This window comes from Bidens hawaiensis, unplaced genomic scaffold (genome assembly GCF_021521415.1).
Source record: "Bidens hawaiensis isolate Kalapana, Puna unplaced genomic scaffold, B.hawaiensis_p1.1 tig00019690_1, whole genome shotgun sequence".
NCBI lineage: Eukaryota > Viridiplantae > Streptophyta > Magnoliopsida > Asterales > Asteraceae > Bidens > Bidens hawaiensis.
In genome coordinates, this window is record NW_027492992.1 from 35102 (window position 1) to 60973 (window position 25872).

A 25872-nucleotide genomic window follows, 5' to 3' on the forward strand; every position below is an offset into this window, starting at 1 on the left:
AAATGAAAAAGAAAGCAATGGTGTTTCTTGTTTGTCTTTCTCCTTTTTAGTTTATTCTATTATGCATTGCCTTGTTTTTTTAATGGTAAATGTATTCTGCTTTTATAAACAAACAAACAAATCAATCATATATGATTCCTCTCTCCTTATCCTTAATTAATTTCTAGAAAAGTTGGTGCAATTAATCATTGCTTGTCTTGTTTAACGAAAGTTACATATTAGAAATAAACATGTATCATGTATGATTGTATGATATAAAAAAAGGTTTGTAATAACTTAGGATAGAGATGTGTTAGGGCCGTCCAAACCGCTCGTCGCTCGAACTCGCTCGTCGCACGCTCGGAAATTACTCGGAAAATGCTTGCTTGTTTTTTCGCTCGATTGTAAACGAGCAAAGGTCTACTCGGTTTGGTTCGGCTCGGCTCGAATATTTTTAATTTATTTTATATATAATTATATATGAACAAATATATAAATATATAGAAAAAACACATAAATATAAGCTTACAATTTTTTTTAACCCCGTTAAATTTTTCCTATTTCGTCAATTTTATATTTTTATTTGTTCTATTCAAGTTTTTAGATTACTAGAAGTGTGTTTACATGATCAATTTATCTCACTTCAAACGTGTTTTTAATAAAAACTTGCAATCTATTATACGTTTGTCTAAAAAATACTAATTTATTTATAAAATATATAATTTACAATATTTAAACTTGTTTCTTATTAAAAATTTTAAGGTGAAAAATAAATAAATAATGCTCGAAATCGCTCGATGTTCGATCGAAAAATGCTCGATTCGATTTTGGCTCGTTTCGGTTTTCGCTCGGTTCGAATTTTAGCCGTTCGGTTCACTTTGGTTGTAAACGAGCCAAGCAACGAGCAAGCCTTCGCTCGGTTCGGTTTGACTCGTGAACAGCGCTAGATGTGTATCATGTTAGAACCGATGTAATCAATACCGAATAATTAAAAATAAACCCTAGATTGAATCTGAAAGAACCCGAAATTTAAAGAGTAATAAAATCGTAAACCCAGTTTTTAAAATCTTGAACTGATACTCGAGCTGATCCATACAAGGCTTAATCAAATACCAATTTGATTGGATCAGTTTTACAGTTCAGAATAATAGTAGCAAGTTTGAGACTTTGAGTGATGAATAAACAAAAACACAAAAATCTAATAGTAGTAAGTTTGAGCTATGGTGTATTCATTTTAATACATTTGAAGGTGACCGAAAACTCTTGTGATACGTCACAATCATGCAGAAAGTTCGTAAATTTTGATAGTAAAATCATACAAGATTAAATATAGTTAGGGCATTTTGATCACTGAATAGAAGTATGGAACTGTATTTGGCTTACTAATAGTAACAAATACCATTTAAAAACTAATCTTAAAAGATTTGGCTGAATAAAAATTATATTACATAACTTATTTATAACCAAAAAGTCTGGGTCGGCTTAAACTTTTCTTTTTGGGGGCTTAACGGATTATAAAACGAGACATTTTTGTATCTTTTTCTTTAGTAACACATATTTTATATTGAATTTATTGCAAGATAATCATACATCATATGTGTTGTGACTTGTGAGAGACTTTTGATGGACAATGAAAACTCAATCCATAAAACGGTAATGAAGTAAAATATGGTCATATGAGTCATATCCTAACGTATTTTGAAGCCCTCAAATCCTAAAACATGTTAAGAGACATTCAATTTTTTATGTTTAACATTTGATGAAGCTATTCAATCAAATTATAAATAGGTCTAATAATAGTAATACATCATCAACTTTATTGATTAATATATGAATTGATAGAGAAGTCATGATAATATGAGTAGTAGTCCATTAGTAGAATGGGACAGCAAGTAGGCACCATTGGTCGGACGGCCATAAACCACGGACCCGATAAATAAAAAAGAAAAAGAAATCTTGTATTCAAAGCCAAAATGATTGCCAACATCTACGTACTATAATCATCAACTCAATTCTGCGAATCCAACCCAAATCATTGAATGGGTCCATCCTGTCACCGTGATTTCTCACTTATATTATTATTTTATTCAATTTATTTATAAACAAACTTAAAAAATGTGATTAATTCAATACATATTTATTTAAGATTTAAGTATCATGATGCATGGCGAGTAAAAAGAAAAAAAAAGGATTTTTTTTATTTTATTTTTTATATGTCGTACCAAACATTAAATCTATCAAGTTGATTGGTTTTTCTTTTCTGAACGGCAATTAGGTCGATTGATTAAACTTATGATATGATTATTTATTACTTTTAATATTTAATTTTTCTTATCTTGTCATTATTTTATCAATTGATGATGCATGTATTAATTTTTATGGTGCATACGTTCTTCCCATTTTACTAATACCATAGCAACTTTTATTAGCTATTAATCTTACAAGACTGTTTTACATATAGAATCGTACGTAGTTCAGTTAATGTAATATCGAAAATGGACTCTAGTGGAAAAGGGGGATAAAATAGAAGTTCGGTAACAAACAAGAGACCCCAATATCTTTGAGTGAAACACGATTTCAAGAGCCTTCTCTTTTACTTAATGAACAATATTTAAGTCACACATGCCTCGTATATATCTCTTCTTGTCCCCTTGTATATTTATGGAATGAACCAACAAATTTAACTTATAGTTATCTCAAAAGCATCATCATCATCGTACTCAGTATATCCCACCAATAGCAAAGCTATAGTAGGGTCTGAGGAGGGTAAGATGTAGACAGCCTTACCTCTACCCCATAGGGATAGAGAGGCTGCTTCCGGTGAGACCCTCGGCTCGATTGTAGTTTTGCATCAAGCCTTGGACATAAGACACATAACACTCAACCATCGGGACACCGACCGATTGGTGCATGTACCCTTGTCTTTCGGCTATCAACGCCACCACATGATGCCTGATTAACCTTCCGCCACTTTTAACGTTATTTTCACGATATTGATAAAATAACGTCAAAATTAGTGCAATTTCGCTTTTGCCCACCCGAGGGTTCACACATATATACATTATATGCGTGCACCGCAAGCAGGGCGTATAATGTATTTAGGATCACAATTGAAGGTCAGGTGGTCCCGCAGGTAACGAAGTTCAAGTATTTAGGATCATTTGTACAGAGCGATGGGGAATTAGACAGTGATGTGACCCACCGAGTTCAGGTAGGATGGTGTAGATGGAAAGCAGCCACAGGTATATTGTGCGACAAGAGTTTCCCGACTAAACTAAAGGGAAAATTCTATAGGGTGGCAGTTAGACCTGCAATGCTATATGGAACAGATTGTTGGGCCATCAAGAAGGCACAAGTGCGGAAGATGGAGGTAGCAGAAATGAGAATGCTACGTTGGATGTGTGTGCACACAAGGCTAGACCGAATAAGAAACGTTGTGTTTCGCGAGAGATTAGGGGTGGCGAACATAGCAGACAAGATAAGAGAGTGGAGATTGAGATGGTTTGGACATGTAAAGAGAAGACAGACGACGAATCCTGTTAGATCCGTAGAAAACATTACTATAGAGGGGAGGAGGGGTAGAGGACGACCGAAATTGACTTGGGATGAGAGGATTAGGCATGATTTGATAGACCTAAACCTCTCCGAGGACATGGTTGAGGATAGGAATTCGTGGAGAAGTAGAATTAAAGTTAAGGATTTTTAGAGAGAATTGAATACCTTAGGGCTTAGACTTAACTTATTTAGGTCACATACCATAATGGTATTTCCCTTACATTTATTATTATTATAATTATTATTAGCTTTTATATAGCTGTTAAACTGTGATCTTATTATTAATATTATTATAATTAGTAGTAGTTTTTATATAACTGTTAAACTTTGATTTCCTTTATTTTGCTTCATACACATGTACTTAGAGCCGAGGGTCTCTCTGGAAGCCACATCTTTATTCCTTTGGATAGAGGTACGGTGTGCCTACATCCCACCCTCCCCAGACCCTACTTATAACTTTGCTGTCGGTGGGATTTTACTGGGTATGATTGATTGATTGATTGATTATCTCAAAAGCAAACTGATTAACCCTTTTCAATGACAAGTAACAACCTTAATATACAATTATGTTTAATAATTGTCAAAGAAACTGATCCTTCTCGTTAATGACAATAGTCACAACTCACAAGTTGCAACAAAAGTTAGTATATGATTGACAAATAGTCGCTCATGAGTCATGTCTCGTGTATCTTATATAAGTGTGATGAAACTTTTAGAATTTTCACTAAACTGTATTTTTTTTTTTAAATAAATGGTTGTTACCTTTATTCATAGATTGCGTGCTCACATAAAAGCAGAAATTGAAGAGAAAAATCATAATATTGAACTGATATTAAAAAATATTTAAGAGATGCCGACGTGATTGTCGGAGTTGGCTTCATTTACAACAGAAAGGACCTTTCATCGACGTCTAGAGATCAAACTGAGTTAATATTGGGTATAAATATTTTATTGAAATTAGTTGTGACGTTATTTGGTTTTTTTAGGGGTGTGCAAGAAACTGAAAAACAATTACGGAACCGAAAAAACAGAAAAATCCAAACCGAAAAAACTAAACCAAAACAAAAAACCACTGGTTTGATTTATGCTTTTGTAAAACCAAGAACGCTTGGGTTTGCCAATCTAGGTTTTACCGACCGAATTCGCATTGACACGCCGCTACAACACCCGAGTCTTAACGACCGAAAACTCCGCACAACACGTGTGGGAAAATCTATTTCGTTATAGTTACGACCTTTTTAATATGTTAATTATATTTATTATAAGCTATACGGATGTTGCTACTATTTCCTACGCTGACAAGCTAAAATTTTTAATTTAGTGTCGTTATCTTAAGGAACTTAATCCATACCAAACGAATGCGTATTAGTGAACCGATGCAACGCGATGGGTACATAAATAGATCCCAGATTTACAAACACTAGTTTTCTATTAAGATAACGTTGGTACACTACTAATACAAGCTAGAAACTTCCTCGCTCGATATTACATATTATAGAGGGCAACTTTACATTAGTTGAACTTTCTCATTAATGGTTTTATACATACGCGACGAGAAGGGGAGGCTCGGAGGGTGTGCAAGCCGCACCATCGGCCGAGACACATAAGTTTCGAGAGCACAAACTGTATTTATACATATTACATATATATGTTTTTTGGTGTTAAAAATACGGTTATTTGCAATGGTTTATAACATAATTACATGCTCAGAATAGTTTCTGCTTATAATAAATCGGTCGATAAAAGTTTTATACATGTACGCTAGTAAATATAATTTCGTTAAGGCCTACGGGCCTTTTTATTTAGGCTCGGCTGAGGTATTTAAATTCTCGGTGACGGCCCTGGCGACGAGGTAATCCAAAACAACATAAGTTTGAAGTATTTGACAACAGATGAATGGGATGGAAGCTATTCACCCATTGCAAATTCTTAGCAACTAGTGTGTGATTCTTTTGTTATTCTCGTTATGCAGTGAGCATGTATTTGTTATATGATATATCGATGTAGGCTTTAACCTAAATAACGGTAGAATTAAGAAAGCTAAATGGTTAAATAAACATGTTTAAAGTTAAAAGTTAGCTTTAATTTAAATATAAGTTAAAACGGAATTATAAAAAACAAACGTATAATAAAAAATAAGAGAAAAAATATTTGTAAAAAAGTAAAATAATTAAACTTTAAAGTCGTCTTGACAACTCTATTAAAGTTCAGAGATAAAACTGTAAATCGTTTAAACAAAAGAATTATTTAAGTATAGGTGGCTTATGATAACCTTATTAAAGTTCAGCAATATAAACGTAAATTGGTTACAGAGAAATATAAATATATATATATATATATATTTATATTGGCCTAATAAATGAAACCACGTGGACCAATGGTGATTAAACAAGCAAAAGCTTTCACAGTTAAGGCCAAATTTCATATCGAATTGCCTATGACCAATGTTGTAAAAGTAGGATTACAAGGCCGAGTACTCTCTGAGTACTCGCTACAAGATATGTCACCGAGGCGAGTTTCTGTAAATCCGCCTAGTTACTAAGAATCGGTTAAATGTGGTCAACCTCAGCCAGAATATTTTATATTTAATGGGAAGAAAAACATTTTAGTCAATTAACCTCAGATGAATGGGAAGAAAAACATTTTAGTCAATTAACCTTAATTGTATTATTCAAAGATGACTAATGATCACCAACCAGATGTTTGCCCCTTCAACGAAGTCTTAGACCTACTCCAAATTTAAAAAGAAGGCATGGACCAAGTTTAATTGACTTTCAAAAAGATTTTATCAAACATATTATTTTGAATTCGAAAATGATAATGATTTGGCCATGATTTGTTTCCATGTGTCCAATTTATTGGCTGTTTATTAAATATATTAGAAAACTTAGCATTTAGTTATAAATAATATATACATTACAGAAAAAAGTTGGTTGCAATATTATTGAACTTTACTTATTGAGATGATATTAGTCTATCTGCTTAGAGCATTCATATTCAAACCATTAAATTTAGTGAATGAGATTTTTATTATTTAGGAAATAGTTTAGGGTGTTATAAGCAGTGATTTTTCTATGTATTTAAAAATGGTTAACCTACTGCTCTCATGAGAAGTTTTCACTTGGACAAAAGCGGACAATATTTGTGGTTGTGGTGGGGGTGTGTGTGTGTATTGTTATATTACTGTTATTATATTAATAAAAAAATTTATATTCCACGTAAGCGTTTACACAAGCAGTCACGTCATAAAAAACTAACGGAGTTTGACCCCGTTAGTAAAAAGTTCGATGAAGAAAAATAAGTTGAAAGTTGAGACTGTCATGGTATATTTCTTAAATTTGATTTAACGTCGACTAATGAGTCAAAATTAAGATTATTAAAATATAATATCCCTAACATCTTGCCCAAGCAACATATAACATACTAAAGTTTTAGTTATTTGTTAAGAACATTCACATTCCATCCATTATATTTATTCTCTAATTTAACTAAAAGTACGTTATACTTTTCAAAATTTAACTTTTATTTTAAAAATCTTCTCACAGGTCATTTTTTTTCTTTATCTTACATACAAATGATTATTTTATTCTTTTTCTATTTATGGACGATGAAAATATACTGTAACAACTTTTTATAATTTAGGGTTAAAGAAGTAAAATGGAAAAAAAGATTGTGTGTTTCTGAAAAGTAAGAGAGAGTTTGATGGATGAGTTATGAATACTCTTAAAGAGTTTTAGAATGTGCAAATATAAAAACTGAAGAAACACTAAGTGACCCCGGGCAGATTATAGGTAATCTGGGGGTTAAGTAATGTTTCCCACGAAGGTTAGGTCCAGCAGAGTAAGTTGTACTTCAGGGAACCTGCAAAACAGACACCGTAAGCTCGTCACTGAGAAGGGGGGGTTTCTCCTTGTGACCACCCTCCGGCGTGAGAATCAGTCTATATTGCTCTTTGAATATAAAAGTATATGAATACTATTAGAGCAGTTATCAAGTAAGTTATACGAGATAGTAGATGATGAAATGATAATACCATTTGCTGTCTTTTATAGCCGAAGGTGGGTTTCCAAGGGGTTTAGCCGGCCCAACACGCTACCAACTGTAACCTATGCACGTGCCCTACCTGTGAGTGGTGGATAGGTAGCGGCTGACACAGAGCAGGCGTGCCGTGCACTCTTCGTCTTCTACCAACTGCAGGCTAGGCACGTGGTCTGGCAGGAGTTGGTGGGTAGGCGGCGGCTATTGGTCACAGTGCTGTGGCGTGCTGTCTGCCACGCTGCTGTCAGTGAGCTGTCGCATTCTTGGTCAGATCTTTTGTCTTTACCTCGTCAGGTATCACGCAAAAGATCCTCCATCATACGGACTGGCCCATTTTGGCGGGAGTTTTCCCCCTCCCGCCTTTGCTCATTCTTTCAGGTGACACTGAATATTTGTAAGTGTTAAGCCTTATGCGTGTAGCTATGCTGTGCGGGTAGCCTTCCCTGATGGCTTGTATCCGCAACTGCGGGAACAGACGGGTTACTTTACCATTGGGAGGCTTTTCCCTGCGTATGCAGCTTGCATACTGCGCGTAGGCTTCTCTGAGCATGGTGGGTCCTGCGGGAGTAGATGGTCTTTGCGCAGACATCCCTGTTCAAGGTGACTCATGCGGGACCAACTGAGCCCTGCTGGGACCTACCTCTTCAAGTCCCCCCAGTCCAATGTTCTTCTCACGAATGTCTAATAAAGTGAGGTGAACTTTTGGACTTAAGCAAAGGGTTTTGAAAAGGGGTTTTTGTAAGGTTTTCCATGGGGGTTCTTCCCGCGGAAGTCCTTGTCACTTGCAGAAATTCCCGAGTTTCCTGCTTGGTCTTTGGGTATGATGCGGGTAGGTCTGTAACCTCCTCGCAAGTCAGGAGCATTGAGTCTTAGTTGTGCGGATTCTCCCTGTGGTTCTGGTAGTTTTTGAACATAGTGATCAATTATGTTTAAACCACCAATTCCATCTTGGAGCCTCAAACAACGTAGTACTCGATGTTCCCGCAATGCGGGGATATTACTTCCGTTTTCACAAGCATTGCCCAGAAGATCCTTCCTGGTTTCAATTCTCAGCGGGTGCTAGGTATGTGAAGGGTTTTGCCTTTACACTGTACCTGCGTCCGTCTTACGGTTACTTTACTTCCAAGGTATTCCTGGCGTCCATTCCCTGCGGGTGCTAGGTATGTGAAGGGTTTTGCCTTTACACTGTACCCGCACCCGTCTTATGGTTACTTGGTTGCCAAATATTTTAGCTTCAATTCCCTGCGGGTGTTAGGTATGTGAAGGGTTTTGCCTTTACACTGTACCCACACCCGGCTTATGGTTACTTGTTTGCCAAGGTAAGGGATATTTTCCCGCTTACTTTTTTGAACCTTGGTCTTCAAATTTTTAAATTTTGAAATTTGAAGAGTTGGATGGATAACAACCCAATACCTCAAACGTCGTGCGACGGTTTCTTCTGACTGTGTCAGGACGTGCCAGAAGTTATGGCGACATGACATTATGTGGTCATTCCAGTTGCTTTTTCAGGCGCGTGGGCACGGGATTTCGGGCGCGTAGCCGCGAAATCTCTGGCACACGTCCTTTTTGACAGCTGTTGCCAGTTTGCTTTTGCCACGCGTCATAGTTTCATTGCACCTTTGATTTCTCTCTCTTCCGTATTAAATTCATCGCATTAATTGCGATTGCTATATAAAGGGGGAGAAGGTTATTTGCAATTCACACTTTCCACTTTCATCTCTTCTTCTCCAGTAATTTCCGGCGAATTTCTCTTTTTCAGTAAAGCATTGCTCTGAAATCTCTTCTTTCTTCCACCATGTCTTCTCACGATGCTGATGATCAGAAGACTGCTGGCGAATGCCAGTGTTATCTTCCTGTCGAGCTGTACCAGTATATCGTCAGGAAGTTCATGCTCGAGTCTCTCGAGCCTGAGTTTCCTGAGCCCCACCATACTGTGTACGATGCCCCTAGTGGCAAAATCGGGGTTTATGCTGCATTCTTTGTCTACGGGAACCTTAGGTTTCCGTTGACAAAGTTTGTGTACCGTGTCCTAGAGAGGCACGGTGTGCACCTGACAGAGGTGCACCCCATGGCCATTGCCAAGGTCCGGCACTTTGAGTGGGTGTGCCGGATACTGGGCCTTGAGCCCCTTGTTGACCGCCTGATGACCTTCTATACTTGGAGGTGCATCCAAGGGTGGTACACTCTTACAACCCGTATCAAGGGTTTAAAGATTTGTACCACCGAGCGGAGTCTTCGCTCATGGAGAAGAGAGTTCTTCTTTATATCCGCTCGAGCCATCCCTATTGCCATGAAGTTCAAGAATGGCCAGCCGCTTCCGAACCTTCCCGCCATCAACTACGAGGAGGCGGAATGGTTCGCGAAGATATCCCGGGTCCAGTCCCCGGTTTTCCGTTTTCCGGAGTCGGCGATGGTGATGCTGGGGATGAGCCGGGTGTGGAAGGCGGCGAATGCGGATAAGGTTCCGATCGTCCTTGAATATGGTTCGAACTCTACCCCTTATGGTATGTCTTGTTTCTTTTTTGCTGACTACGATTTTTTCTAACTTTCTTGTTGATTTCAGAGGGTAACGATCTTCAGTCGCTCCTGAATCCGCGGGAGGAAGATGGTCCTGCGCGGATGGGTACTCGTGCTCTGGACGAGAACGAGTTGCCCATCTTAGAGCAGACTGCGGGTCGGTTCGTGGAGGTTTACCCGCCAGGCCAAGAGATCCTGAGCCACCGACGGCCAGGTAAGCCTATCTTCTACCCTGAACCTCTCAATGCTGTGCCTGCTGCTGGAGTTCATGACATTTCTTCTTCTGAGGAATCCGCAGAAGGTCCTCCACTGGTGCGGAAGAAAAAGGCTGCCGTCGGGAGAGGCAAGGAGAAAGTGGCCTCTACGGCCGACCCGGTAGTCCTATCTGACTCGGAGTCAGATAACGCAGAGGTGGCGGGGAAGCCCGGTGGTGAGGAGACCACCGCTCCGGAGGCTGCAGGTGTTACCTCCGGGGAGGCAGCGACGACGACGGTTACCGGTGTCAAGAGGCCGGCTCCATCGGGTTCGCCCCCGCTCGTCCGTGCGTTCAAGCTCAAGAAACCCCGTAAGTACCCCCATAATTCCTGTCTATATTTGTTGTTTCAAATAAATTTTTCTAACACTTTTGCTTGTGCAGGTGTGGATGTTGACGCATTCCAGGGTGGAGTTGGAGTAAGTATTCCCCCGCCAATGACGGTAGGCTCGGTCAGCCTTCCCGAGGCGTCGACCCAGGCGTCTACGCTTGCTTCCGCTGGTTCCAGCCTTCCTGAGGCTGTTCCAGCTGAGAAGGTGTCTCCGCCGGCCGTGAGTGCAGTTTTTACAGCATCTTTCACGGAGCCGGCGGTTACTGTTGCTGAGGAGACGGCGCCAACAATGGCTACCACGGCGGCTGCCACTATACCTGCGCCACCGGCGCCGACGGCCGGACCATCAGGTACGCGCCGGGCTTCCCGCCGATCTACGCCACCTTCCCGTCTGCCTGACCTGTTGGATGGATTTCCTTTAGGTTCAGGTGATGGGTTTGGCGGCTATCGGCCTGTTATTGACCCTACAGGTACGTAGGGTTCTTTTTTCTTTGTATATTTTTGTCATCTTTTCCTAACTGCCTTTGTTTCTTTTGCAGTGTCGGATTCCAATGAAGTGTATGTTCCAAGATGGAACATACGCCGAGGAACAACCCTTCGCACCCCTGTGGAGTGCGTGGACTGGGCTCGCCACGCTGCTCCTCATGGTGCGTTGGGGGAAGCCATGGCTAGCTACCAAGAGGGTAGGCTAACCAATGAGCTTCGGGTTCTCCAGGCCCGAACGCAGCCCCGCGTCGAGCTGCTTTGTCGTGAAAACGACAAGTTAAAAGCAGCTCGCGCCAAAGATGTATCTGAAGCGCGGGCTCTTCGGGAGGAGAACCGGCAGTTGGCCGCTGCCGCAGCCGAGAAGGAGAAGGCATTCAAGGCCCTCGAGGTTGAAGTCCAGGCGCGACTCGAGGCCCGCTCCAAGGCTGCCCAAGCTGTGAATGAACAGCTTCGGCTGGCCAAGGAGACTGCGCGAAACTCAACTGAGAGGGCTGCCAAGGCTGAAGCTGTTGCTGAGCCACTTCGCGAAGAGAATGAGCAGCTTAAATGCAAATTAAAGGCTCTTCAACATGCTCATGACGCCTTGGCAATGGAAGATGCCAAGAAGCTGCAGGAGATCCTTGACCAGAGGGGGATGCTTGACCGTACTGAAAGGAAACTCAAAAGCGTCGAAGAAGCTGCCGCCAAGGAAGTTCAACTTGCCAACCTTGATAAAAGCGGAGCCGAACGTGCTTACAAAGAAAGTCAAGCTACCCTCCAATGGCTGCTTCGAGAAGCGTTGCCTGAGGTATCTTTATCTTTTTCTTTACGCTTTCCGCTCGTAATTAGAAAATGTTCTAACTTGTAATATTCTTTTGTAGGTTGTGCGTCGGGTCCTTTCAGAGACCTCTTACGACGATGCAATGAGCGCAGCCCTCAACGCTTCTCATGAGGATGGGCAGAAGACTGGCTTCCTGCTTGGTCTAGGGTTTGCTGAGAGAGGCTTTCCGCCCTCCAACTTCCCTTTATTCAATGTTAATACTGAAGCTGCTTATGACCAAGCTGTGAATCAGTACGCTGCCTTCCCGCATCCAGTGGTGGAGAAGGTGAATGAAGCTGCTGCTGCTGATGATGGGCTAAGCATCCTTAAGGCTTTCCTTGGGCAGCCGCGCTCTGACGGTGCTGGTCCAAGCGGAGGTGGCCCTGAAGCCTGATCTTGAAGATCCCTTCCCCCTGCTAGGATAGACAGCCTTGTATAGATTTCTTTTAGGCGGGTAGTTACCCAGCCATTCTTGTAATCGATTGTGAAATATTAATCTCTTTGCGTATAAGATTGTTATTTCCCTGGGTTCTTTGCTTTATAAACTTATGACTTGCATACTTAGTTTAAATTAGCAATTTCCCAAGTGTTTAGAATAAGAACCTTTGAACGTGGTTGATGATGGGTTAAAGTTTCGCCTCCTCCTTCGTGATTGTGCGGGTAAAACCGTCACTTGCACTTGGTAGGATGGCTATTCTTTACCCTCTATCTGACCTGCGTGTAGGTTTTCCTTTTCGAAATTTCTAAGGCATTAAGTTAAACCTTTGAACGTGGTTGATAATGGACTAAAGTTTTCGCTTCCTCTTTCGTGATTGTGCGGCTGTAACCGTCACTTGCACTTAGTAGGATGGCTTTAACTTTAGACCTATATCTGACCTGCGTGTAGGTTTTTCTTATCCTTTTAAGTGTTCATAAGTTAACCTTTTAACGTGGTAGACGGTAAGTTAAGTTTGGCTTCCTTGTTCGTGATTGTGCGGGTAAGACCGTCACTTGCACTTACAAGGATGGCTAAACTTTACCTACATCTGACCTGCGTGTAGGTTTTCCTTAGAACTTTTTAACATTTTGGCGTTGTGTTTATGCGGGTATTGCCGCCTTCCACACGCAACTACTTCTTCCCGTAAGGGAAGTTCATAGGTTACAAGCTATTAATACATCATGAAAGGAGAATCATTTCCATTAGAAGTGGCTCTAGGCCTTTTCTTTACAAGTTGGAATTGATCTACATATAACATTTGCGTAATTGAGCTCCATTCCATGTTCTAGGGATGGGAGTGCCATCGAGCCTTTCGAGCCGGTACGCGCCCTTTCCCAGAACTTCTTTGATAATGTATGGCCCTTCCCAAATCGGGGCCAACTTTCCTGGGCGTTGTTGGTTCGAAGCCTCGTTGTTACGCAGTATGTAGTCTCCTTCCTTGAAGTTGCAGAGTTTTACCCGCGTGTTGTAGTATTTTTGCATTTGTCGTTTGTAGTTTTCTTCACGCACGGCGGCTAAGTCTCTGCGCTCTTCGGTTAGCATAAGGTCTAACCGTCTTTCCGCATCATTGTCTTCTGGTTGGATTAAGACCCTTGGTGAGGGTAAACCGATTTCAACTGGGATCATGGCTTCAGTGCCATAGGTGAGACTGAACGGGGTTTCTCCCGTACTGGTCTTCTTCAGCGTTCTGTTTGCCCAAAGGACGTGTGGAAGCTCGTCTACCCAACCGGATCTATGTTCCAAGAGTCTTCTCTTTATGCCTTCGACGATGCTCTTATTTGCTCTTTCCACCTCACCGTTACCTTGTGGGTGTGCCACTGAGGTAAAGGTGTGGGTGATTTGAAGTTCTTTCAGCCACTGCTGTAGCTTCTTGTCAGCAAAGTTGGTGCCATTGTCGCTTACCAAATTCTGTGGAAGTCCAAAACGACAAATAATAAATTCCCAAATAAATTTTTTGATATGCTTTGCGGTTGTTTGGGCTAAAGGTTTCGCTTCTATCCATTTGGTGAAGTAGTCAATGGCTACCACTAGGAACTGAACATTCCCAGCTGCTGTTGGAAATGGGCCTGTCACGTCAATGGCCCACTTCTGAAATGGCCACGAGGAAGTGACAGGAACAAGTTCATTTTTCGGGCGATGCGTGTTGGGTGCGTAAAGCTGGCAAGATCTGCATTTTCTGATGTATGCCAACGCGTCCATATGCATCCCCGGCCAGAAGTATCCCGCGTTGTTTAGCTTGGCTACCACAGCGCGGGGGCCTGCGTGTACTCCACAGATGCCTTCGTGAACCTCCCTTAGGAGGTAGTCAGCATCTTGGTTGTCCACGCATCTTAACAATGGGCCAAGAAAGTTACGTCTGTAAAGGGTGTCATTGACCAGCTGATAATTCAGTGCTTTACAGCGTAGTTTTCTTGCCTGTGACTTCGACTCTGGTAACGTTCCTGCTTCAAGGTATTTTATTATTGGGGTCATCCATGTTTCTGTACCGGTTTGGATGACACAAATTTCCTTGTGCGGGACTGATGGTGTTTCGAGGAGTTCCACGCGAATGTCCTTTCCCAAGTGGGTGAAGGCCAGTGATGCAAGCTTGCTTAACGCATCCGCAGATTTGTTTTCGCTGCGCTTGACGTGTATCACTTTACAATCATTAAAATCGCGCATGATGGCTTTGGCTTGGGCAAGGTACAGGGCCATTGTGTCGTTCACAGCCGTGTACGTCCCGTTTATTTGGTTTGCCACTAGCATGGAATCTACGTGGGCTTCCAAATTTTTTACACCCATCTTTCGCGCAATCCTCAATCCGGCCAGGAATGCTTCATATTCAGCTTCGTTATTCGTACTTGGAAAATCCAGCCGAATAGCATAAGTATATTCCTGGCCTGCTGGATTTGTTAATTTTAACCCTGCGCCTGAACCCTCGTTACTAGCTGCTCCATCAGTGTAGAGTCGCCAGACTTCATCGATTTCGTGTGCTGGGGAGGGTTGAACCTCCTCCTGGCACTCTTTCTCCCGTGAAGCGGGGACTTCTGCAATAAAATCGGCCAGGACCTGACCTTTAATGGCTGGTCTCGGCTTGTATTGAATCGCATATTCTCCCAATTCAATTGCCCATTTGGCTAGACGTCCCGATAACTCGGGTTTGCCTAGAACATTTGAGAGTTTGAAGTTGGTGAGAATAGTGATTGGGTGACCCTGGAAATATCGTCTTAACCTGCGTGAAGCGTGTATAAGTGCCAAGACCAGTTTTTCCAGGGTAGAGTACCGGGTTTCCGCGTCTGCCAGCACGCGGCTAACATAATAGATTGGCATCTGGATGCCTTTTCGTTCTACAAGCAGGACTGCCCCGGTTGCTCTATCTGTTGCGGAGAGGTATAGGATTAACTCCTCCCCCGCTTGTGGTGCCGTGAGTGTTGGGAGTTCGATCAGGCGTGATCGAATCTCCTGAAAAGCTGCTTCCGCTTCTGGTGTCCAGCGGAAGTGCGTTTTCTTTAAACAATTTCTTAGCGTTGACACAAAAGGGAACGACCTATCTGCATGGTTTGCCAAAAAGCGGTTAAGCGCGACTAGTCGTCCATTAAGTGTTTGAGCCTGTTTTATGGTGGTAGGTGATTCCATTTTGACAATGGCTTCGACCTTTTCAGGGTTCGCTCTGAAGCCATCTTTAGTAATAATGACTCCTAAGAACTTCCCTTCTTCCACCCCAAATGAACACTTGCTCGGGTTGAGCTTCATGTTTATCTTTCTGAGCGTGTTGAAAGTTTCCTCAATGTCTTTCAACATCGCCTCTGGCTCGGGGCTTTTGATGACCAAATCATCCATATAGACTTCCAAGTTTCTCCCAATTTGGGCATGAAACTCTTTGTCCATTAGTCGTTGGTACGTGGACCCCGCGTTCTTAAGTCCGAACGGCATCATTTTATAACAAAATGTGCCATCGGGCGTCCGAAAGGCGGTTTTGTCCTGGTCATCTACAGCCATGTGGATTTGATGGTACCCCTTATACGCATCCAAGAAGCATTTAAGGCGAAATGGTGCCACCGAATCCACCTTGAGATCAATTTCTGGCAACGGATAACAATCTTTGGGGCATGCTTTATTCAAATCTTTGAAATCTATGCACATGCGCCATTGTTTGTTATTCTTCGGTACCATTACGGGATTTGCAACCCATGTTTGATATTTGCTGACGCGCACGATGCCCGCATCAAGGAGTTCCTTGACTTGGGTTCTGCACGCGTTGGTTTGCTCGGGCCCCATTACTCTGCGCTTTTGTACGATCGGCGTAACGGCCGGATCGCATTTGAGCTTATGCTCTGCCTTTCCCCGGGGTACACCAGTCATGTCGGCTGGTGTCCACGCGAAGATGTCTGCGTTTCGCTGCAGTAAGCGCTTGAGTAAGGTGCGTGTTGGATCAACAATTGTCGGGCCAATGGTAACGGCCTGATCGGGATATTTCCCATTGAATGCCCACTGTTCAGGTTCAGTGATGGTTTGTTTGGCCATCTTCGGTTTGGGTTTAGAGGAGACAGATGCGATGCATACCTGGGGAATGCCCGTGATCATCGCTACGCCTTCAGTTGTTGGCCATCCCATCATGCCGTGGACTGAGGATACCACGGCGTTGAATCTTGCCATCCCGTCTCTCCCGAATAGGATGTCATACGTATGATGTGGTTTTTTCATCACAACAAAATCCACATCTTCCGTGCGTGAATAATTCCCATCGGTGAGAGTGACGGGGAAAGATAGGATGCCCAAGGGAGTGTTCATGCTGCCGTCAAACCCTTCCATTGAAGCGTAGACCGTCTCCAGGCGTTCCTTGTCTTCATCGTCGAGCTTGTCGAAGAACTGCCTGTACATCACTGTCGACGATGCGCCATTGTCAACGAGGGTGCGGGAGGTGATGTAGTGCCCCAGCTGGCTTTTAATGACAATGGGGCCTTCTTTGTTTGGGCCTCCCGGCACTCGCGGGAAGCGCACTTCTGCTTCCTTCCATGCGCATGGTTCGGTTATCGGTCTCTTTCTTCCTCTGACCTTACCCTGGACCATGTTGATGCTAATGTCGACGGGCTTTCGTCCGTTACCCCTGTACCTGTTGTCGTTCCTTCCTCCCTTCTTGATAGATGCCACGAGGTGTGCGAGCCTCCCATCCTTGACAAATGTCTCGACGATGTCTCTCAAGGATGTGCACTCCTCAGTGCTATGGCCCTTTGTCCCATGGAAGTCACAAGACTTGCTTTGATCCGCATTGGGTTTCTGTCGGATCGCTGGGGCTTTTGGCCATGGCAGTTTTTCCGTGGCAAATATCTCCGTGACGCTCTTGGTGAGTGGCGTCCAACGGTTTTTTCCGGTTCGAAGGGTGCGTGTTGTCCCTTCCGCCAACCAGAGGGCGAGAGCTTGAGGGGGTGTCAAAGTTTATCCTTGACTGCCAAATACCTTGCCACCTCTTTTTGTTTAGCCGGGCGGTTCTCACATTGTTCTCCCTTGTCCTCTGCGTGTAGAGGTTTGTATTCTGGGGGAGATCTCTTCCCAGCTGTTTCTCCGTTTCGGCAAAGCGTTTGGCTGCCGTCATTATGGCATCCCACGTGGATGGCATGCCATCTTTACCCGTCAGAGTGCGGATGAGTTCTGGGTATTCAGCGCCCTGAATGAAAGCGGCGCGAACGAGGTCTTCACTGATGTTGCCCAGACTCAGCTTCTTGGAGTTGAAGCGGGTGATGAAGTCCAGTAAGGATTCATCCTCTTCTCTCACACAGTTGAGGATCGTCCACTGCTCCTCAGTGTGCTTCCTCTGTTGACTAAACTGTTGACTGAACTTGTTCTGGAAGTCTGCCCAGTCATAAATGTGGTGGACCGGTAAACGGTCGAACCATGCTCTGGCTGCTCCTACCAGAGTCATCTGGAACATGTAGCACCACGTGGGTTCCGTCCAGTTACTGACGGTTGCCCCCGCAATGAACCTGTTCAGATGGTCATCTGGGTCGGATATACCATCGTATGTGCCAATATTGGACATTTGTTTGGCACTCCTCGGGGCGATTGCTTCTGCAATGTCCCTTGCAAATTTTGACCTTCCTGCGTTTGTGGCAGTAGGTCTAAAGGCCTTGGAGAAGTCACGCGAGCTTTTTTCCGTGACTGGTTGGAATGCTTCCCCAAAATTCCTTTTTGGCTGGGGATCCGTTTCCTTACGCTTCCCTTTCGCCCTATGGCGGGGGTTCGCGTCGGTGTCGGAATCTTCCCTCTCGGCGTCTGAGTACTCGTACTCACTACTCATGTTGAGGTGCTGGCGAGTACTACCGAATTCCTCAGCTTGTTGGACTGAACGCAAGCGTTCGTCCAATTCAGCCTGAAATTCTCTTTGGCGTGCCTCGGCCCATGCCTTCACTTGATCAAGTGTTTGGCGAGGGGCTCGAGTTCGTTTTTCCAGCTGGGCATCAGTGAATCCCAATGGAATATTTACTCCACTTGCCCCTACATGAGTGACTGGGGTAGTGTTCGTAAAATGTACTTCACTTGCCCCAGCTTGGGTGGCTGGGGTAGTGTTTGTAAACATTGTGTTGCCGGTGTTTACCCCAGTGGCTGGGGTTGTGGTTACCGGAATTTCTCTAGTCATCTTGGAAGTTTTGAAAAACTGGAGAAAGATGTAGTTCTAGCTTTATGCACGGATGGCGCCAATGAAGAAACACTAAGTGACCCCGGGCAGATTATAGGTAATCTGGGGGTTAAGTAATGTTTCCCACGAAGGTTAGGTCCAGCAGAGTAAGTTGTACTTCAGGGAACCTGCAAAACAGACACCGTAAGCTCGTCACTGAGAAGGGGGGGTTTCTCCTTGTGACCACCCTCCGGCGTGAGAATCAGTCTATATTGCTCTTTGAATATAAAAGTATATGAATACTATTAGAGCAGTTATCAAGTAAGTTATACGAGATAGTAGATGATGAAATGATAATACCATTTGCTGTCTTTTATAGCCGAAGGTGGGTTTCCAAGGGGTTTAGCCGGCCCAACACGCTACCAACTGTAACCTATGCACGTGCCCTACCTGTGAGTGGTGGATAGGTAGCGGCTGACACAGAGCAGGCGTGCCGTGCACTCTTCGTCTTCTACCAACTGCAGGCTAGGCACGTGGTCTGGCAGGAGTTGGTGGGTAGGCGGCGGCTATTGGTCACAGTGCTGTGGCGTGCTGTCTGCCACGCTGCTGTCAGTGAGCTGTCGCATTCTTGGTCAGATCTTTTGTCTTTACCTCGTCAGGTATCACGCAAAAGATCCTCCATCATACGGACTGGCCCATTTTGGCGGGAGTTTTCCCCCTCCCGCCTTTGCTCATTCTTTCAGGTGACACTGAATATTTGTAAGTGTTAAGCCTTATGCGTGTAGCTATGCTGTGCGGGTAGCCTTCCCTGATGGCTTGTATCCGCAACTGCGGGAACAGGCGGGTTACTTTACCATTGGGAGGCTTTTCCCTGCGTATGCAGCTTGCATACTGCGCGTAGGCTTCTCTGAGCATGGTGGGTCCTGCGGGAGTAGATGGTCTTTGCGCAGACATCCCTGTTCAAGGTGACTCATGCGGGACCAACTGAGCCCTGCTGGGACCTACCTCTTCAAAAACTATTAATTGCTTAACCAAATACTAACATAACCAATCAAAAAATAATCAACCATAAAGCGCACATATAAGAATAATCAAACAAATAATCAACTCCTTTTCCAAGTTCAAATAATGTGATGAGACAAAAACACATAAGAAAAGAAATGAAGTTAACATCCACTAAAAGAAGGTTGATGGAAACATATATACAATAAATAATTATTAATAGCTAAAGAAACAAATCCACAAAATTGACTAGGAGATGGTATTAACAAAAATCCACTACATTTTATGTCCAAATTATGTAACATCATAGTTAGCATCTTGTAATTTTCACCAACCAATACTTAATTTTTTTTCTTTTTAACGAAGTTTTTTCCGCAGTACGCAATTAGGCCTAATAATATTATCAATACATTAGTTCAAATCATAAGATGTAATTTCAACCGTCCATTATTACTTTAACGTTTCAGATATTCAAACCAGGATCAGCACAAGAAAAAACTTTTAAGAAAAAAAAACCACCTTACCAAAATTCCAATGGCAACCAATCCCGAATTCTATTATAATTCTATTCTTTTTTCACAAAAGTAAAAGTAAATATTCGTTCAAACAATTAGTATCATTAATATAGTATTATTTGACAAATATATTTTTTTATTTAATATATTGGTGACCTACTGACCTAACTATATGACAGATACCGGGCCGACAAAAGGATTGTGGTGATCAAATTTAACGATACTAATTAAATTCATCCTAAGTTTAAAGAACACCCAAAAACTGGACTTAAAATTTATATTAATATATATTTTTTGGCTTGACATAATCACTTAAATTTGAATGATCAAATAATCAGCATTCACGAATTAATAAATGGTTAAATACTTAAATGATGTTATTAATATTATATTTTTTTGTAATTTATTTTTTTACACAAACTATAATGCAAAGCTTTGTCTTTCTATTTTTTCCCATACTGAACAATAAATTTTGAAGGGTTTACCAACCATATACATCACCACTCTATTTAGAAAGTTGGCAAAAGAAGCAAGCAAAGATGGTAGCCATCCGACTACTGCAAACATAATAAATCATGGGTGGTTAAGGTTTGCCACAATTTAGAAAAGAAAATTTTAAAATAACTTTTCATCATTAGTTGATGCAAATCCACCTCAAATCCATACTTGTCAAATCCCATGATGCCATAAATTGACATAACTTGTATAATTATGCTAATCAGGCTACGGCACGTAACTAATCACTTTGTTTAGGCAACCATTGATGTAAAACACAAAGACCGCTAATTACTATATATATTAAAACACAACTTTGTTGAGCAATGTGTTTTGTACACTTTGCTTCTTTAGTTGTACACACTATCTAGCTACAATCTTAACAGATTGCTTCACATATTTGTGCTTCTTTTGATTGTATTTCATACCTTCATATTTGTTTCATTTGCTACCCACTTAGTCTTTCCACCTTTATTGCTTTAGATTCCCTAGCCAATCACAATCGCATTTTGAAGTTAGGCTGGCAATATAATTTTGCACTTCTCAGTTTTAACTCCGTTCCTTAATTTGGTTTTGATAGGTAGGTTCGTTAAAATACAACTATTTTAAGCATTGTTTATTATACCTTTTTTTATACACCCTCTCAAGCTTTTTGTGGAATGTACTCCTTGTGTTTTTGGTTGTACAACATTCTTATACAACGACTTTAAGTGTCCTTCACAAGGGGAAACATTTTGTCAAATACTATTATTATAACTTTGGATGACAGACACTCGCTTAAATCATATGACATGAATTTATGGCTTTCGTTTTAGCACCTTTAATTAGCAAAATATAAAAACAAATTCAAGCCATAACACATACAAGAAATTATGTTTTGAATTAAATTGTAATGAAACTACTAGTCTAGACAAATAATAAAGTCAACATAACTACTATACTTTAACAACATCTCTACAAAGATTAACAACTCCACAACGCGACGAGATCTAAAAACTAGTTGTATATTAATTAGATGCTTAAAATTGGCATCAATTTTATTAACAAGAAAAAACGTTTTCAAAAATGCTAAAATGATATGGCATTATTAAAGTAGCAAATGGCATGGAAATAATGAGTATCATTATTAAAGTTATTCAAGAATATGATTATTATTCATGTCATAACTTTGTATTTAACATTCAATTGATCATTTCACACTTGTTGGGGTATATTATTATTGACTTTGGTTTGTTATACTTTCTTTAAATAATAACGGGAATACGCACAAGTAACAACTTCCTTTATTGTTTTTATTGCTAATTTTATTCTTCTTTTATGACACTTAATTTCTTTTTTGTTGCTTTTAATTTTCCTATACAAGGAAAGAAACGTTTTGAAGTGTAAAAACTTTTGATTGAGTGCATGACGTTTCATGAAATGAAAAGGGTTAGAGAATCAGAGAAGACGAGTGAGAGAATATACTGCAAATAGTAGAAAGATATTTTGGAAATGGGTGGCAATTGCAAAGTTGCACGAATCATTTTTTTTTTGGTATGCTTTCTTTTATCTAATGATTTTAAGTCCCCATGCATCATCACACATCCATTATATATTTGAGTTGTTATCTAACTAATACAAAACTTAAAAAAATAAATAAATTAAACACAGTAAGAACCAATCTTTACATGTCATTTATCCATGATATATATCTTCTTCTTCTTTCATGTTTGTTTATTATGTTTTTAATTAATCTTTTGTTTGGTTATTCATCTTATATGTTATGAATGTTTGTATGTTCGATACAAATTTCATTGTTCAAGCCATAATGAAACGTTTGGGCCACTGACCCTAGGAACACGCATATTTGCGGTCACCATGAGTCAATGATGTATCTAGCTCTACTTAGTTTTCTTTATTAATGTTAAAGTTCTATCCATACATATAAAACAAGTCAAACAAAATATTGTTAATTAATTTATGGTAGAAAGTAACGGAAGGTTGAAGTTTCCTAACTAGATTTTTCATTAAGAGAGGACCAATTATTGTTTATCAAAGCTCCATATGCTCAACTTATGAGTAGAGAGAAAATAATCAAGACCCTTTTTATTTTTCATCTTTTTATTATTATTATTATTATTATTATTATTATTTATAATCTTGTGGTATAGCTAATTTCAAATTTATTAAATAAGATTTTATGTGTACATATTTGACAAAAATAAAAGATTCATGAGAATTTATTCTTTTGTTTTTATATTGGATTATACTTTTAAATGTCCACCAAATACTGAATGAACTTTTCAAACTATATTTTAAAGAAATAAATGAAAAGAAATTTTATTGGTTTATAGTATTCTTTAACTTCATAATTTCATCTCCCCACTTACTATTTTTCTACCCATTTATTGATTTCATTATTAATCATCAAAACCCCACCTCACCCCCAACCAATTATTTCCCTTACCTAGCTTGTTATATTTCAATTCCTCTCTTCCATCATCCTTCACAAAATCTTTATTTTCCTAAAATCCAATTTCTCAACACAACCTTTGAAACAAATGGGAAATGATAGTTTTTATAACAAGGGTATTGTCCTAGAATTAGGTCTTAGTTCATCCATGGTGGAAAACAACTCCACCAAAAAGCCTTGCAACACCCTCAATTTTGATCCATCTTTAACGTTGGCTCTTTCGGGCGATCGGGATCATGATCATGGATCAACCAAGAAGAAACACGACGGTTTGTACCGACAAGATAGCGTTAGTGTTGGTTCATCGTTAATCTCGGTTGCTAGTGTGTGTGTTAAGAGGGAGAGAGAGGTGAAGAGTGAAGAATCAAAGAGGGTGGTTAACACAACAAGTGAAGTTGAAGAAGAAGAAGATGATAATATTGGTAATGATAGGAAGAAACTTAGACTTACTAAAGCTCAATCTGCCCTTCTTGAAGAAGCTTTCAAACATCATAGTACTTTGAACCCTGTATGCATCATCTTAATTTCTCACACAAATTTTGTTAATATTATTCTTGTATTTTTTAGGTATATATATATATATCCTAGGTTTGGTACTAAAACTTACGATACTTAGTGTTGAATATTAGCAGAAGCAAAAGCAAGAGCTTGCAAGGGAGCTAAAGTTGAGGCCTAGGCAAGTTGAAGTTTGGTTCCAGAACAGAAGAGCCAGGTAACATATATACATATATATATGTTATACATGATATATCTATTAACCTATTTTCTTGAAAAACTACGAATTTTAATTGTGTATTTTTATATCATCTCTTCTTGTGATCTAAAAGAAATTAAGTGGAAAGCTTTGATATTTTAAAAATATACGCAATATTTTGCTGGATCTGTAATTGGATTTATTTATTAATAAATTTTATTGCTAATTAACGATAATTAATATCATTAGTTAACTTTTCTTTCAGTAAGATCTTTTTGTTAGATCATTTTTATACGCTGAATAAAAAAATATATATGTATTTTTTACGTGAAAGTTGTAATCATATTTGCTAAATATGTAACGAAATGATTTTATTTCAAGTTTAATAACATAAGCTGTAATTCATGATTTACTGGTTGCGTGTAGCTCTTTTCTTCAATTGCCATGAAGAAACTCCTCGTTACGTCACGATATATTATTGCGTCATAAATAAATTTCTTTAATTTATTGCTTATTCAATTATAACATGAGATTCCAATTATTTATTTTTATATATAGTTAGAAGATACAATGATTTCCTAGTTTCAATTAAAAATGAATTATCTAATTGACGTTAATTAATTCATAAAACAATTATAAAAGAGAAAAAAAAAATATGCAATGACAAATGATGTAGCAACAACAAACAAAAAAGTATGCGTGTGGGTTCTTCTGATATCTATAATAATCTGCTTAATTATGTTTGCAATTACTTTTAGTATTATTTCAACTATTAATAGTGTGTACAATTTTATATAATTAAAGGACAAAGTTGAAGCAAACAGAAGTGGACTGTGAATACTTGAAGAAGTGTTGTGAGGCATTAAAGGAAGAGAACACAAGACTCCACAAAGAGCTTCAAGAACTCAAAGCACTCAAACTCTCATCTCCGCCGATGTACATGCCGTTACCGGCGGCCACCCTCACCCGGTGTCCGTCATGCGAACGCACCGCAGACACCACCTCCACCACCAACACTCGTCCTAGTTTTACCATGGCTCAAAAACCACACTTCTTTAACCCATTCACCAATCCATCTGCAGCCTGTTGATTACTAATTATTTTATTAGTTTTCAGTCTTGATTAATTATAAGCATGCATGTTAATTAATTAATTAATTAATTACTACTCAAATTAATCATCCATGCGCACCCCTTTGTCTTTTTTTTAGAGTTAAGGGTTTGTCATGATTAGTGGGAGATTAGTTTATAAGTATTAAGTTATATATTTGTAGAAATTAATTAATTAATTATATGGATTTGTACTGATCCACTTTTTTCTTTTGTTAAGTATATGAACGTCTGTTTGTAAAAAGAATTATATGTCAATGAATATATGTATTTTTAGCATGATCTTTGGTTTATAATAAGTTTTTATCATTTATTATTTGGTAGACAATTGTCATGCATGCATACATACTACGTTTTTTTTATTATTTAATGCGCTTATTTTTAAATGTATTTAAATGCCCATGAAAAAATTATATTTGTGCACACTTAATTGGATTTAACTCGTTAAACAAAGGTAGCGTCGACGATGTTGTAGTAATCTCTAGTCACTGGTTGGACAATAAAGTGAGAATTAATTAATTAACACTTAGTCAAGATTTTCATAATAAGAACATTAAGCAGGAGGAATAATAGAATCTTGAACTCGGAAGAGTCAAAGATACGAGTGACTTGAAGCAACGCAGACAATGCACTCAAATAAGGGCGGTGGAAGGATAATGAAAACGATGGATGGTTTGGGGTCTTCTGTTTAGTTACGTGTTGGTTTGTGTCCAATTATTAATTATTTTTTTCTTTTCGTTTTCTAACAGATCCCATTGAAATTTATTTAAAATAAAACAACTATATTTGATGTTTTATAAATAGTTTCGTTCAACTTATTTCTAGAAAGTATGACGTATACGACCATATGTAAATAGTACAGCCTTCCTTTAATATATCATAAGTCGATCTACATAAATAATTGGATAGAACCGGTCAAAAATAAAAAAGAATGTTCAACATATGAATTATATTTAATTAATTTTTAATTCAACAAAAGAATAATAATTGTACTAAAATTATATCAACATACATACAGTGTACATTAAATTGGTGTCACGAGAGGCGGTCCACTTTGTGGCACATGAGTGTTCCCCCT

General features: G+C 39.9%; 1 protein-coding gene across 2 annotated transcripts; it reads left to right on the plus strand.

The window, feature by feature from the left end:
- The first annotated feature begins 22873 nt into the window (after window positions 1–22873).
- LOC143559040 (homeobox-leucine zipper protein HAT9-like) lies at window positions 22874–25037 on the plus strand. Of its 2 annotated transcripts, none has more exons than XM_077047745.1 (3): window positions 22874–23499; window positions 23621–23703; window positions 24490–25037. In XM_077047745.1, the coding sequence occupies exons 1-3, from the start codon at window positions 23080–23082 to the stop codon at window positions 24773–24775; spliced, it is 789 nt and encodes a 262-aa protein (XP_076903860.1). In that variant the 5' UTR covers window positions 22874–23079; the 3' UTR covers window positions 24776–25037. The 2 variants fall into 2 exon arrangements, with proteins under 2 accessions (XP_076903860.1, XP_076903861.1); XM_077047746.1 differs by having other exon boundaries at window positions 22877–23499; window positions 23624–23703; window positions 24490–25031.
- Window positions 25038–25872: the final 835 nt, after the last annotated feature.